General features: G+C 39.3%; 1 protein-coding gene across 1 annotated transcript in view; it reads left to right on the top strand.

The window, feature by feature from the left end:
• Window positions 1-13,754, top strand: part of LOC101736431 (cell adhesion molecule Dscam2) — a 137,337-nt gene extending 123,583 nt beyond the window's left edge. The window contains exons 29-36 of the mRNA XM_012697694.4: window positions 1,502-1,699; window positions 2,435-2,595; window positions 4,181-4,352; window positions 5,764-5,881; window positions 7,305-7,459; window positions 9,172-9,297; window positions 9,787-9,867; window positions 11,258-13,754. Coding sequence (XP_012553148.3) covers window positions 1,502-1,699; window positions 2,435-2,595; window positions 4,181-4,352; window positions 5,764-5,881; window positions 7,305-7,459; window positions 9,172-9,297; window positions 9,787-9,867; window positions 11,258-11,286 — 1,040 coding nt within the window. The 3' untranslated portion in view covers window positions 11,287-13,754. The remainder of the gene's footprint in view (window positions 1-1,501; window positions 1,700-2,434; window positions 2,596-4,180; window positions 4,353-5,763; window positions 5,882-7,304; window positions 7,460-9,171; window positions 9,298-9,786; window positions 9,868-11,257) is intronic.
• Window positions 13,755-14,762: the final 1,008 nt, after the last annotated feature.

The following is a 14,762-nucleotide window of genomic DNA, read 5'->3' on the forward strand; positions in this document are numbered from 1 at the left end:
CTAGGACGAATTCACCACATGTATTATGGACCTGATGGAATCTGCAGAGTTGTGGATATCAAGACGTCAAAGGGCATCGTCAAAAGAGCGTTAACAAAAATTTGCGCTCTGCCCACAGGAGATGCCTATGAGCTCCTTGGAACCTCAGCTTCCAAGGGGGGGGAGGATGTTCACGACGTTCAGGGCGAGAGAGGGGACGGGGGAAGGCAGCGGGAGGAAGATGCGCCCTCGGCCTAGGATTCGTGTCGGTCGACCAGCAGCGTGACACGCGTCAACACATTTGTTAATAATATAATGTATTTTAAAAGTAAATAAATAAAACTATCATAATTCTGTCATGCGCGGTTTCTTCTTCACCATCGTCATGAACAATCATTGTGTACAAACTCAGCACATTAAAATTTGTCTGTTTAGTCGTGCGGATATGGCTTATGTTGCAAGCCAGATTTTTTTTATTTGTTGTTATTTTTTGTGTATCTTTTTAGCTTTGGATGTGTATTGTGTGCCTAATAAATAAATAAAAATAAATAAATATCTAATAGACTCTGAGAAAGACGAATCCGAAGATACTGAGAATGAATCTATGTTTAAGAGACTAAAAGATTAAAAAACGTACATTAACAAACAAAAGAAGGCAAAGTTAGGCAGCCCAGGCGTTTAGTAACAGAAATCGATATCGATATAATTACTTCAGTGCGCCGCGTAGGGCACCGGTGACCTACATGGGAGTCAACGTGTTAAAAAGGCTATAGCTCCTAACTATATTTATTATTGCAGCAATGTTGAGAATTTTGCAATATTATCTAAAGATGCTGAGTGTTGGCTCATTTTCCTATAGATCCTAAAAAAAAAAATTGTGTGTGTGCAAGTCACACATGGTAGAAGTGTCCACTACATAGGAGCATACATAAGGACAATGTTTAGTAGACGATAGGGGGGATGCTACGAAGAGTCGCACAAAGAGGAGACCGAGAACGTCTAATGTGTTCTATCTCATTCTCTCGCCGGCTGAATCCTATACGTTTATGTGTTTGTGTCTCTATGGACTTATTTTTTCGTTTCATCGAGTTTGAAATCACAACGATTCTAAAGAAGTTTCGGATGAAAGGCGATTGCATGCAGCAGAGATGCGAATGTTGCGATGGATGTGTGGAGTAACGAGAATGGATAGAATACGGAATGAATATGTTAGAGGAAGTCTGAAAGTGGCACCTGTGACAGAGAAGCTGAGGAGTGCGCGTTTGGTATGGTATGGACATGTGATGAGACGAAGCGAAAATGAGGTTGGTAAGAGAGTGTTAACTATGAATGTGGAAGGATATAGAGGAAGAGGTAGACCTAAGAAAAATGGATGGATTGCGTGAAAGACGATATGGGTAAGAGGGGAGTGAGTGAAGAAATGGTATATGATAGAAGAGTATGGAAGAAGAAAACATGAAGGATAATGATGATGATGATGATCTAAAGAAGTTTCACTTCAAAAAAGCAAATAATTATTTAGGTTACAACTTGACGTGGAAAGAAGCCGACGGTTCCTGGCAGGACGCTTGGTCCAGTCGTGGGACGACGCTGCAAGGGATACAAGAGTACACATTACAAGGACTAAAGTGCGGTACCAAGTACTCTCTGAGGATCACCGCTGCTAATAGCGTTGGGTCTTCACAGCCGGCCTACTTTGACGCCAGTACTTTGGGTGGTGGTGAGTTCAGTATTTTGTGGCTTTTAGATCAAATGCTTGATACAGTTTTTGAGGCACGTATCACAGGCCTCACGGATCATAGATCGTTATCGCCGTGTATGATTATAAGCTTTTCAATTCAATTGTTTATTTGTAATAATTCTTTGACTTCCTATAACTTTTTAATATTTGAATGTTCACTCTTGTGTATTTTACGACTTGTTCTAAATAATCTAGTGTACCAATTTTAGTAGCTTAGTTGCTGTCAATTTACTTAGTATTGATTGTTTTCGAAGGTAGTTAAGTTAGTTTTTTTTTTTTTAAATTTATTTCTTAAATGGGTGGCGAACTCACAGCCCACCTGGTGTTAAGTGGTTACTGGAGCTCATAGGCATCTAAAACGTAAATGCGCCATCCACCTTGAGATATAAGTTCTAAGGTCTCAGTATAGTTACAACGGCTGCCCCACCCTTCGAACCGAAACGCATTACTACTTCACGGCAAAAATAGGCAGGGTGGTGGTTTTAAACGGTAGGCAGCGGCTTGGCTTTGCCCCTGGCATTGCTGAAGTCCATGGGCGACGGTAACCACTCACCATCAGGTGGGCCGTATGCTCGTCTGCCTACAAGGGCAATAAAAAATAAAAAAAACCTACCCGTGCGGACTCACAAGAGGTCCTACCACCAGTAAAGGTCAGTTTACTAGAAGGGCCGTAACTAAATCTGTATCTTGGAATTTTCCTAAATTATCTTCCAGTGCCTATTGCTCCATCAAGCACCGAATGGTTTTGGAGCAATGCTACCCACATATACATACAGCTCAGCGGATGGGACGACAACGGCTGCGAGATCACAAGATTCGAAGTCGATTACCGGGAGTACGGTTCGAAGAGTTGGAGACGAGTGGATACTGGAATTGTTCGTAAAATTTATCTACGATACCGGAATTTCAACAATGCTTTTTAAGACTAACGACCCGCCCTCGCTTCGCTTCGGAAACATTCAATTTTATTATTGATAAGCGAGTCCCGCCATGTTGCGCGCGGTACGACAATAACTGCGGGTGGCGTCACGGGACGAAGCTAGTCTAAAAAAAAATTGCCTTAGTTACTCTTTATATCATCAGCTACCTATTAGTGAATGTCTCAGACAGACAGACAAAAATTGTAAAAAATGTTATTTTGGTGTATGTGGTTTGTAATATAATACATATTCATACACATGTAGTAAAAAGCGGTTATTTCAATACTACAAACAGACACTCTAATTTTATTTATATGTATAGATTGTAAATAATGAAACAGTAAATTGTTTTGGTTAATTTATATCTTTGATGAATCAGTGTCTTTTTTATTTATTGGACTGATTAGATGGGTGGACGAGCTCACAGCCCACCTGATGTTAAGTGGTTACTGGAGCCCATACACATCTACAACGTAAATGCGCCACCCCCTTTGAGACATAAGTCCTAAGGTATCAGTATAGTGCAAGCAACAAAAACAATAACTGCGCAAGTGCCAATAACAACTGCACAGAGTTCAATAAGTAATCAACATCTATATCAAAGTTCAATAAGTAATCAATATCTACATCAAAGTTCATTAAGTAATCAACACTAACATCAACTGCACAAAGTTCAAATAGTTTAATAGATCATAAAACAGAAACGAACGCACTAGTGGATCGAAAAATATTCTTGACAGTATCATCATCATCATGCTCTTGGTAGAGCAGTCGTGGTCATGTGGAATTCTTGTTCATTAAAGCCTTGACATATGTTTTCCATAGTTTACGAACTGGGTCTTTTTTTTATTGCCCTTTTAGGCATACGAGCATTCGGCCCACCTGATGGTGAGTGGTTACCGTCACCCATGGACTTCAGCAATGAGAGGTGCAAAGCCAAGCCGCTGCCTACCGTGCTTGGCGCACGCACTCGTTAAGTGTGGTTTCAGTAAGGTCTTTCACCTGATCAGTCCAGCGCATGGGGACTCGTTCACGAGATCTCTTACCATTGACCTTGACAGTATAATGGTAATCATTTAACACCCCAAGCTAGGGTTTTCGCCTTTATTATGAAGTGAGAAGATAATTGAGTACCTTACTTGAGGATCTTACTGTTCCGAATAAGTTATTTTTTTATTGCCTTTTTAGGCAGACGGGCATATGGCCTACCTGATGCTGAGTGGTTATCATCGCTAATGGACATCAGCAGTACAGTATCAGAGCCAAGCCGCTGCCTACCGTTAAGTACTCTGTGACAGATCTTGAGGGAGAATACTTGTTATCGATTAATACAACATTTTCTTCCATATGACCGTGTATTTGGCACACTTACAATATTAACTTAAGTAAAACTAAAAAGCTACAACCGGTTCGTTTGACATATTTTTGACAAGTCTCTTTTTTCATAAGACCGTGTTGCCAGACTAAAATCTCAAAGGCTACGTTCCGTGACATACTCTCCACAAGTTTAGAATTTAAAGCAATCAGCGACTTTTTTCAGCCTCCTATAGAACAACAATGGAATTACATGTCCTCGATACTAAATCAGCCGAACTCATTCGTGATCGGAGATTTGAATGCCGCCCAGTGGTACCAGATTCGGGTTTCCGTCGAGAACTCAGCGGGAGTTGCCACTTCGATTTATAACTATGCGACTTCTACGTTGTTCGGTGGTAAGTTTGGAATAGATGATTTTTAATAAGCATTCATGTTAAAGGGGGGATAAGGTAACGCATGCAATCGTATAGAGCAAAGCGACCTTTATATTTTTTCTTTCTTGGTCTTTATTGGTTTATTTGGGCCCGTAGAAGTCACAATTTGAATGTCGCCAGCCACTTTCAGATTTTAGGTCGAAGTTCGAATCGTATCGTAGAAATGTATCGAGTACCTCGTGATCCTGTAGACCGATTGGTAAATAGTCGACGTCACCCAAAACACGTCATTACGGATCCTCCCGATCCACTAACTGTGCTTTTAGGTACCACAAGCACCGATCACCGTCCTCGTCAAACCTGTCGCTTGCGAAGTAGGGATCGATGTGCGAATTAACCCATAGGCACAGCCCACTGAGTTTCTCGCCGGATCTTCTCAGTAGATCGCGTTTTCGATCCGGTGGTAGATTCTGCGAAGCACTGCTCTTGCTAGGGCCAGTGTTAGCAGCACTCCGGTTTTCGCCCCGTGAGCTCACCTATACGTTAGGCTGAAATAGCCTCTCAAGGCGAACAGCGTAGGGAGGAAAAAAACTCGACTACCCTACCCTTCGTACCGGGACGAATAACAGCTTGCATAGTCTACATGGTTGATTTCCTTGTACACGTCTCTTAATATGCTCTATCATTAGAAGGTGAAAAATAAGATTCTTTTATTAGTAATGGTTCTGAGTTTACACGTGTAGGTACCACCACTCTACCTATTTTGGCCGCGAATAAATAATGCGTTTCGGTTTGAAGAGTGAGGCAGCCGTTGTCTGTAAAACTGAGACTTGGAACCTTTAGCTAAAGATGAGTGGTGGTCTTCACGTCGTAGTGTTTGGCTTCAGTAATGAAGTAACACCTAATGGCGCATGAGCCCGCCATCTAAGCAATAGAAACAAACAAAATCTACTATCGTACTCAAGTATCATGTACTCAACAAATATTCACGATTGACTTCCACGGTGAAGGAATAACATCGTGTAATAAAAATGAAACCCGCAAAATTATAATTTGCGTAATTACTGGTTGTGAGTCCGCGCGGGTAGGTAACACCACCTCGCCTATTTCTGCCGTGAAGCAGTAATGCGTTTCGGTTTGAAGGGCGGGGCAACAGTTGTACTGTAAAAGCTGAGACCTTACAACTCATATCTCAAAGTAGGTGGCGGCATTTACGTTGTGGATGTCTATGGGCTCTGGTAACCACTTAACACCAGGTGGGCTGTGAGCTCGTCTACCCAACTATGCAATAAAAAAAATACGAAAATTACTTTTTAGTGCTCTTGATAATACAAAATCACTCATTAATTAAATCAATTGATATCTGTGCAACAGATGTGTAATGATGATGGTTTTTGTAATGAACTTGACTTAATCTTAAAACTTGTTACAGAGACAATCGGCCCTCCTTCAGAATACTTTGACATTAACATGCTAGTAATCATATGCAGTTCTATCCTGCTGATTATATGCTCAATAACGTGCGTTTATATTCTGGTAAAGAGACATAAGTAAGTATTTAAGGGTTTTTTCTCGAGAAATGTGCTTCTTTAAACAATACTTGGAAAGCGTCATTTGTGACTAGCAACAGTATGGCTGTATCACTGCCATTGCTGATGTCCATAAATTACTGAGAAAATTCACGATTAAGTGTGACGAATACTAATAATCTTTATAGGCAATAAAGCCTACTGATCTATCTCACCGGATCTTCTCAATGGGTCGCGTTTCCGATCCGGTGGTAGACTCTGCGAAGCACTGCTCTTTCTAGGGCCAGTGTTAGCAACTCTCCGGTTTGAGCCCTGTGAGCTCACCTACACGTTAGGATGAAGCTGAAATAGCCTTTCAAGGCTATCAGCGTAGGTAGGAAAATAAAAGGCAATAAAATGCTCAGTAGCTGGCAAGTAAAGGAGAGTCGTGAGTCAAAATTTCTGTCAATTTTACCAGAAAACAAGATGTTATTATCACTCATGTTTCCAATAATCGTCTCGAAATATTATATTGTTCAAAATAAAATGGATTCCCCTCACGACAGGCCTTTCTTCAAAGGATGTGTAGCGAGAGTACTTTAGGATAGGCACGGCTCTTTCAATTTTATATCAAGAGTTCGTTGTATGAGTGGATTCAAATCGGAGATTTTAGTAAATTTTATGTGTAAGTTTTTAATTCGGGTTATTTCTCTGCGCTTATCCCTTTTTTTAGAGGGCAAAATTTTTTTTATGCTAAGACGGGTGGACGAGCTCACAGCCCGTCTGGTGTTAAGTGGTTTCTGGAGCCCATAGACATCTACAACGTAAATGCGCCACCCACCTTGCGATATAAGTTCTAAGGTCTCAGTATAGTTACAACGGCTGCCCCACCCTTCAAACCGAAACGCATTACTGCTTCACGGCAGAAATAGGCAGGGTGGTACCTATCCGCGCGGACTCACAAGAGGTCCTACCACCAGTAACAAATTATTATTTGATTAGATTAGATAACATATTATTATAAGAAAGCTAAGCAGCTACTTCATACCAAATATTTACGTCTGATACAGCCCCTGTTGGCTACAGAAAACATAATGTGGGGTGCCCCTGGCTGGGTGGTGCGTTGACCTTCGAAGAGTGGCGGGCAAGAGGTGGATGAGGAGAGCCGAAGACCGAGCTCAGTGGTGTGGATTGGGAGAGGCATATGTCCAGCAGTGGACGACTGTGGGCTGAAGATGTTGGCTAAAAATGCCTCTGACCTATTAAATTATCCTCGTCCCACTTTCCTAGTGATCAACGGTCGTGACAATTGTACCAAGCACCCTGGATCCGATTCCCGGCCACAGTCATTATCTTTGCAACATCTATTTGAGGTTTTGGATGTACTTTCGCAACGTGTACAGAAATTAATCCAAGTTAGGGACGGTTGGGTAACTCTTGGGCAATGATATCTATCTCCTTTCAGTCACAACAATATGACAGAATATCGGAATTCCCTAACGGTTGAATCTAAGTCGGAGCGTAGTGATGTACCCGCGAATACTCCTCAGAGCGTACCTTCGGATATCAACAACAGAGTGTACAGTACGCCGGTACATTTGACTGCCGATACCAAACACGGTAAGGTGTTCTACTGTACATGCTTTTTATCATGTTGTTATTTGAAAGAAAAAAAAAAAACCGGAGGAAATCGTGTAAAAAAGGCGTTGTCTAAATATTTTGTTAGATGCGATATTGATGCTGATGCGAATGGTTGTGGACTTTATTTTGGTATTCCAAGGTTTTTTTTGGTGTTTGGTGTTTACTGGAGTCCAGAGATATAATCAATCAGTACTGCCACGCGCTTCGTACCACGCACATCGAAGTCTCAGATATTTTGAATAACGACTGCCCCGTTTACTGGTGGTAGGACCTCTTGTGAGTCCGCGCGAGTGGGTACCACCGCCCTGCCTATTTCTGCGGTGAAACAGTAATGCGTTTCGGTTTGAAGGGTGGAGCAGCCGTTGTCACTATACTTGAGACCTTTAGAACTTATATCTCAAGGTGTGTGGCGTATTTACGTTGTAGGTGTCTATGTGCTCCAGTAACCACTTAACACTAGGTGGGCTGTGAGCTCGTTCACACATCTAAGCAATAAAAAAAAATCTTACGAACCGTATCCTCGACTGTGTCGCAGCAGAACTAGCCGGAATTATGGTATCTAGCCCTCCGAGCTCATAATACACAAGTAGCCAGCAATAAGGTAAACTTGGAAGTCGTTTCTCAGAAAATATCGGGGTTTTAAATCTCCATATAGTCACGAGCTTAACAAAAGCTGAAAGTCTGTGACCACGAAGAATTCCAAGGGCTACCAACCTTCTTCGTTATAAGACTGCTGTGAGAAAATGTTTAATCATCTTAGTTTTTTTCTTATTTTTTTTATACTAGTTTATACCATGTTTTAAGTCTGTACACACGTACCCTTCACGTAGACTTCATTCCCGCAAAGAACCAAAGGGAAACGGGGGTGACTGAAAATCAGCGCTGTTCGATTTATTGACCATGAATAGGATTAGCTGAGCCACCTCCTTTTGCCTTTTTCTCTTTTTTTTTCTTTTCTTTTATTTTATTTCATTTGAAAGGCAATAAATGTTTTTTTTTATTATTATTATTATTTATTTATATTTATTTAAAATCTTATTAATTACATTATGTTTTTTAGAAAAGATATTAACAATACAACTTTTAAAAAACACAATATAAAAATAGATTGCCGCTGATGGCGGTATCTACGACACAAGCCACCAGTGGTTAGGACTCCAGAGTGAGAAACCTCCTCACAATGCGCGCAGTATCTCGGATAACTGCTTTCTGTATTAGGCCGCTAACCCAACTGGATAACGAAAGTTTCTTAAGATGTTGATCGAAACTTTTCGCCATCAAGCCCCTATACCGACACAACTATTGAAACAATGATGGTTGAATCAACATGCCACATGGCGGTAGTCTCGTGGGCCAGGTCTAAATATTTTATTAATTTGTCCTTTTCTGCCTTCACGAGGTTCTCGTCATGAGGAATGGTGACATCAACCAACACTGCTCGACGCACAGATCGATCTATTATCACAATATGAGGTTTATTGGCAACAATATATCTATCCGTGATAATAGATCGGTCCCAGTAGAGCGTAACATGACCATTATCAAGAACTGGTTGAGGTTGATATTGGTAATAAGGTACAGCAGAATCAAGAAAACCATATTTCAGAGCAAGTTGTTGATGGATAATCCTAGCCACTTGGTTATGTCTATTATTATTGTTATTATTAGTATCACTTGAAACTTATTTTCAGAACTATACGAGATCAGTCCTTACGCACAGTTTGCGTTGGGCTTCAGAACCTTTGGCCACGTGGAAAATCAAGAAGTACCGAGCAGAATTCATTTGCCGAGTAACAGCAAGTCAAGATATGATACTGGTAGGTGAATTCAGTTAAAACAGATAGCTACTTTGTAAGATCCCTAGCTAAAATTCATCAAATATTATCAATGTGATTGTTTGTATGTTGTGATGTTTGTACCTCAATCGACGACGATAGTTTATGTTTAGTTATGACCTAGATTAATAGACTTAACGTCAAGTGGGTCTTGAGCTTATTCGCCAGTCTATGCAATATTAATAAAAAAAATTTTTTTAACTCACACAAGTATAAAGTCAACTTATCAACACACAAAATATTCTATTTATTTAATAAAATATTCTGACCACAAATCCACACCTAGTGTAGTTAGGTCACGAAAGAGGTCAGCTAGGTACCAACAGAACTCATTATAGTGAAGAAGAGGGGGCTTGGTCTTCCTCTATTCCTTTTCTTTTCTGGAGGTGCTGGTGTCCAACTTAACCGAAAAAGGATTTTCAAAAAGGTACCAACATTACTAAATTAATTTATCTTACATTCCCTTTTCAGAAACCAGCTTCCAAATGAGATCGGAGTCAGAAGAGAGCGATTGCATCTCGAGGACGACAACTTTGAAGAGTGCTCCTAGAAGTATGTTATATTTCGTCTTGTCAATAAATAATTTTTTTAATCAATTAAATTAATATTCTTCTTTTTCTCCACCTTATCCCACTAGGCGGGGTCGGCAGGGCTAATTTTTCTCTTCCATTCTCTTCTATCAGCCGTCATCTCAACACTCACTCCTCTCTCTCTCTCTCTCATATCGTCATTCGCACACTCCATCCATGTCTTCTTCGGTCAACCTCTTCCTCCTCTACCTTGCACTACCATTTCCATACATCTCCTAGTCACATGAATCTTCTCTCTACGCATCACATGTCCACACAACCAACGCTAATCAATTAAATTAATATTCATTTAATATTTCTTAGAAAATATAATATTGACCATTTTTTAGAATATTAAGGCAAAAAGTCTATAAGAAACGAAAAAAGCATAATTTGTACATAAAAATAAAAGACAAAATATGTAGTAATAATCTAAAAAATCAATCCGAAAAATTAACTAATTTCATATCGAGGGTTTTTTTTTGCCTTTGTAGGCAGACGACCATATGGCCCACCTGATGGTGAGTGGTTACCGTCGCCCATGGACTCCAGCATTGCCAGGGCTGGGCCAAGCCGCTGCCTACTGCTAAAAGGGGTGAAAGGCTTGTAATTAAAAGTGCGTTTTATTTGGTATTAGCATCAACAGTTCGATGTTTTTAATTGAACTCCAATTACTCCATTCAAATACCTGAATAAGTTTTTTTGTTATGATATTTATTCCAAATTTTAAAGTTTTAATGGCTCTCCTGTAAAGTCGCTTTAACCATATAGCCTTCACCCCTCGACTATGTTCTCATCTTCAACCTGTTTCTACCTAATGTTGAATGTAGGTCTCTTCATATACATTCCATTCTTTCAGTCTCTTGTCTTTGTCATCCAGGATTTATCAGCTATTTTGACCAGGTCATTGGTCTACCTCATTGGTGGTTTTTATTTTATTTTACCGCTTAGATGGGTGGGCGAGCTCACGGCCCAGCTGGCGTTAAGTGGTTACTGGAGCCCATAGACACCTACAACGTAAATGCCGCCACCCATCTTGAGATATAAGCTCTAAGGTCTCAGTATAGTTACAGCAACTGCCCCACCTTTCGAACCGAAACGCATTACTGCTTCTCCACAAATAGGCAGGGTGATTGTACCTATCCGTGCGGACTCACAAGAGGTCCTACCACCAGTAATTACGCAAATTATAATTTTGCGGGTTTGGTTTGTCTTCCCACACTACGACGTCCAGTACGAGGTCTCCAATCAAGTACTTTTGTGCCCCACCAATTGTCAGTGCGATGGCTTTTGTCATCATTTGCTTCATGTTTCATATGTTAAACAAATTTGGGTCTTAAAAACATTGTATAAAGCACAAATTCCTTTTTCAGAGGCTTGCCGAATACCTCACCACAGGTAGCTGCAGTATTGAAACGAAATCAAATGTTCTAGTCCTAATCATTGAAAGGTTGTGTTCATATCATTACCTCTAAGTGTTTTATTGTAATTTCAATATTTTTTAAATACATAATAGTACATTGTGCACCAAGGGAGGAAAGTTGGACATTTCCTCCCGCGTGTTTGCCATTTTACACGGCATGAGAAGTCCTACTTTTTTCCCGCGGTGCACATACTATTTTTTCTCCTACCAGGCCGAAAGTTCGGCATTGTAAAAAACTTAGCACCCGTGGAGTACCGGGGTCCAGGGGCGAAGCTCTGGCCGGGGGTAGGATACCGTACTGAAAAAAAAAACAATTGTAACTGTTTTTTAAATTTTTAAATAAACTACTACTAATCGAATAAGAACTGTCTGATGAACTCATCTTTGTTTAATGTTTCACTATTAAATTTTATTGCCTTTTGTTTATTTCACTTTTACACTAAACACAATATTGCAAATTACCCGAGCACAACAATGGCGGAGAATTTTAGGTGCGTGAGAGCAGACGCTAACGCGCATGCGCACTTGTACCCAGGGAGGAAAAGACTTTCTTCCCTGTACAGCGGGAGGAAAACCAAACTTTCGGCGTAGGTAGGAGCAAATTTATTACAATAGCGCTAATTAATTCGTAATACCATATTTATTATTGCAATTTAAATAGTTAAAACCTGCAAGAACACACACACACACACAGGAATTAATTGATGAAAATTTTCAAGATATGAAAATTTGGTTGTAATTTTAATTATTATATTAGACCTAAGTATCGTATATTATAAGGCTTTGTTTACGTTGATTAGCGGGCGCGGTGGCGGCGACAAAAACGCTGCTTCTAGCGAGCTTTGATCTCATTTTCCACCAGTGTGCTTAGTGTGAGTTTTTTAAGTTCTCTATCGGCTAAAAGTTAACTCAAATCTCTATAGAGTTGAAACAGCTTGCTTTCGTATACAGTTGTGACACTGTTCCAACTCCATACAGATTTGAGTTTATTTATTTATTGAAGTGAAACTTCTTTATCGGCGTTGGAAAAAAATTTACCGTCACATTTTTCGGTTACGCGTCACATTTTTCCGTTACGCGCCATCTTTTTTGTATTCATGTCTATGATAATAAAATCCTTTTGTTTAAACTTTATCTAATTTAACTTTTTTGTATTCATGTCTATGATAATAAAATCCTTTTGTTTAAACTTTATCTAATTTAACTTTATTTAACCAATTTCTAGAAAGTTGCATGTAGATCATTTTTCGAAAAATAAGGCCATAAACAAGTTTCACTTCTTACGTGTGTACACTAGTACACGCACACATTTTTTTATTTATGTATACTTTATGCACAAAACAAAAGTTGTACACAGGCGGACTTAATGCCATGAGCATTCTCAGAGCAGGGATAATGCATGATAGGTGCATTAACAAAAGAATAAGAAACAACAACAAAAAACAAAAAAAAAGAACAAAATCAAAAAAATCAAAACAAAAATCTTCTTTAATGTAACATCTCAGTATTATAGAATACACATAATGTTAAATAAAGGTACTTATATAGATTACATATGACTTTGTATGCATAAATTAACATACTACAACTACTACCTATGTATAAAATAATAAAATACATACATACACATAATCATACACAACACATTATACATACATGTATAGCAATAATATATAAATACACATTTTACTTTTACGCGATCGAGAAGTAAAAAAAACTCGAACTAAGCGCACAGGTCTTTGTCTGATGCTAGCCTGCAGTAGGGATAAGCTCAAATTAATTCAACTCAAGCTAATTAATAAACCGCTGCTGCAAATTTAACAATCAACTTTAGACGTTTGATGCTTCCCGCTACATGATCAATATTCGATCACACCTGCGTTTTGTTACTGGTGGTAGGACCTCTTGTGAGTCCGCACGGGTAGGTACCACCACCCTGCCTATTTCTGCCGTGAAGCAGCAATGCGTAGTAACTATACTCAGACCTTAGAACTTATATCTCAAGGTGGGTGACGCATTTAGGTTGTAGATGTCTATGGGCCCCAGTGACCACTTAACACCAGGTGGGCTGTGAGCTCGTCGATCCAGCTGGCAATAAAAAAAAATTCAAAATTTTATATTACAATTTAAGATAATAATAATTAAATATTATTATTTTCTATGGTAAAAGCAAAACAACGCTCTCGCCACCGCGGCCGCTCATCAATGTGAACAAGCACTAAAATATTACTAAGTATTGTATTAAAAAAAAAATCTTAAAACTATCTTCTTGTAATTTTTTTGTAATAAAAAATATCTTATTGTTCTTCTAAAGACTGATTAAACGTGTTTTAGTTTTGTATTGTTTACGTATATTTAAAATGAAAATTGTAAGTCCTTGTTTATACATAGATTAGAAATGAAATTTCGGGATTACGTCTAAATAAAATAAAGGAAAATTTATGAAATGTTCGTTTTAATCGTCGGAAATATGTGCCGTATTGAGAAACATCTATAGCCGCACGTAAAACCGATTTCTGGCGTGGCGACGCATGCCGTAGCGACGCGTCGCCACGCTATATGATGGTATGTATATACAGTCTATATGCAGCAGTGTGTACGGTGTGGCGACGCGTCGCCATGCGCAATCGACTGTGCGATTCTCTCCCACTCGATCCGGCGTTAGCCATCTCTCTCGCTACTCTGAGCTCGGATACCTATAGTGTATACTCCGTAGTGTATATAGTGTTGTTTGCTACAGTACAAATAACCTGTGTTTTACTTGAAAACAAATTATTTTTTCGTAATATTTTATTTTATCATTATGACATATTTAGTTCCTATCACAATCTGTTCGTTTCTGCATATTACTTTTACAAAATAATGTCGATGTTTCAAATCTGCTAGGCGTCCCGTGACGGCTCACATTTTACTAATTTTTTTTTGTACTAAATTGCTGGAAGAGTTCTCGGTTCATTAGACATTAGTCCATAGACATCAACATCATAACACACGAGACAAACACTCTAAGTCTGCTGAAATCAGCAGGCTACCTATACTGAAGACTCAATTCTGTACCGTCGGTCTACGATTTTTATATCGAGTTTTTTTATTTATTGCTTAGATGGGTGGACGAACTCACAGCCCACCTGATGTTATGTGGTTACTAGAGCCCATAAGCATCTACGACGTAAATGCGCCAAACATCTTGAGATATAAGTTCTAAGGTCTCAAGTATAGTTACAGCGGCTGCCCCACCCTTCAGACCGAAACGCATTACTGCTTCACGGCAGAAATAGGCAGTTTGTATCGTGTTATCTGTACCATAGAACAAATTAGATCGCAACGTCCCTTCCAAAATTTCTTTCATAATTTTTTTATGTTCGCGATTTTCTGGATTGAAATTTATTTAGGTTATAACAACTGGCCGTAATTTTTTTAACTTTACCAATACATTTCCCATATCGAAGCTAAAG

This window comes from Bombyx mori, chromosome 28, assembly GCF_030269925.1.
Source record: "Bombyx mori chromosome 28, ASM3026992v2".
Classification (NCBI taxonomy): Eukaryota; Metazoa; Arthropoda; class Insecta; order Lepidoptera; family Bombycidae; genus Bombyx; species Bombyx mori.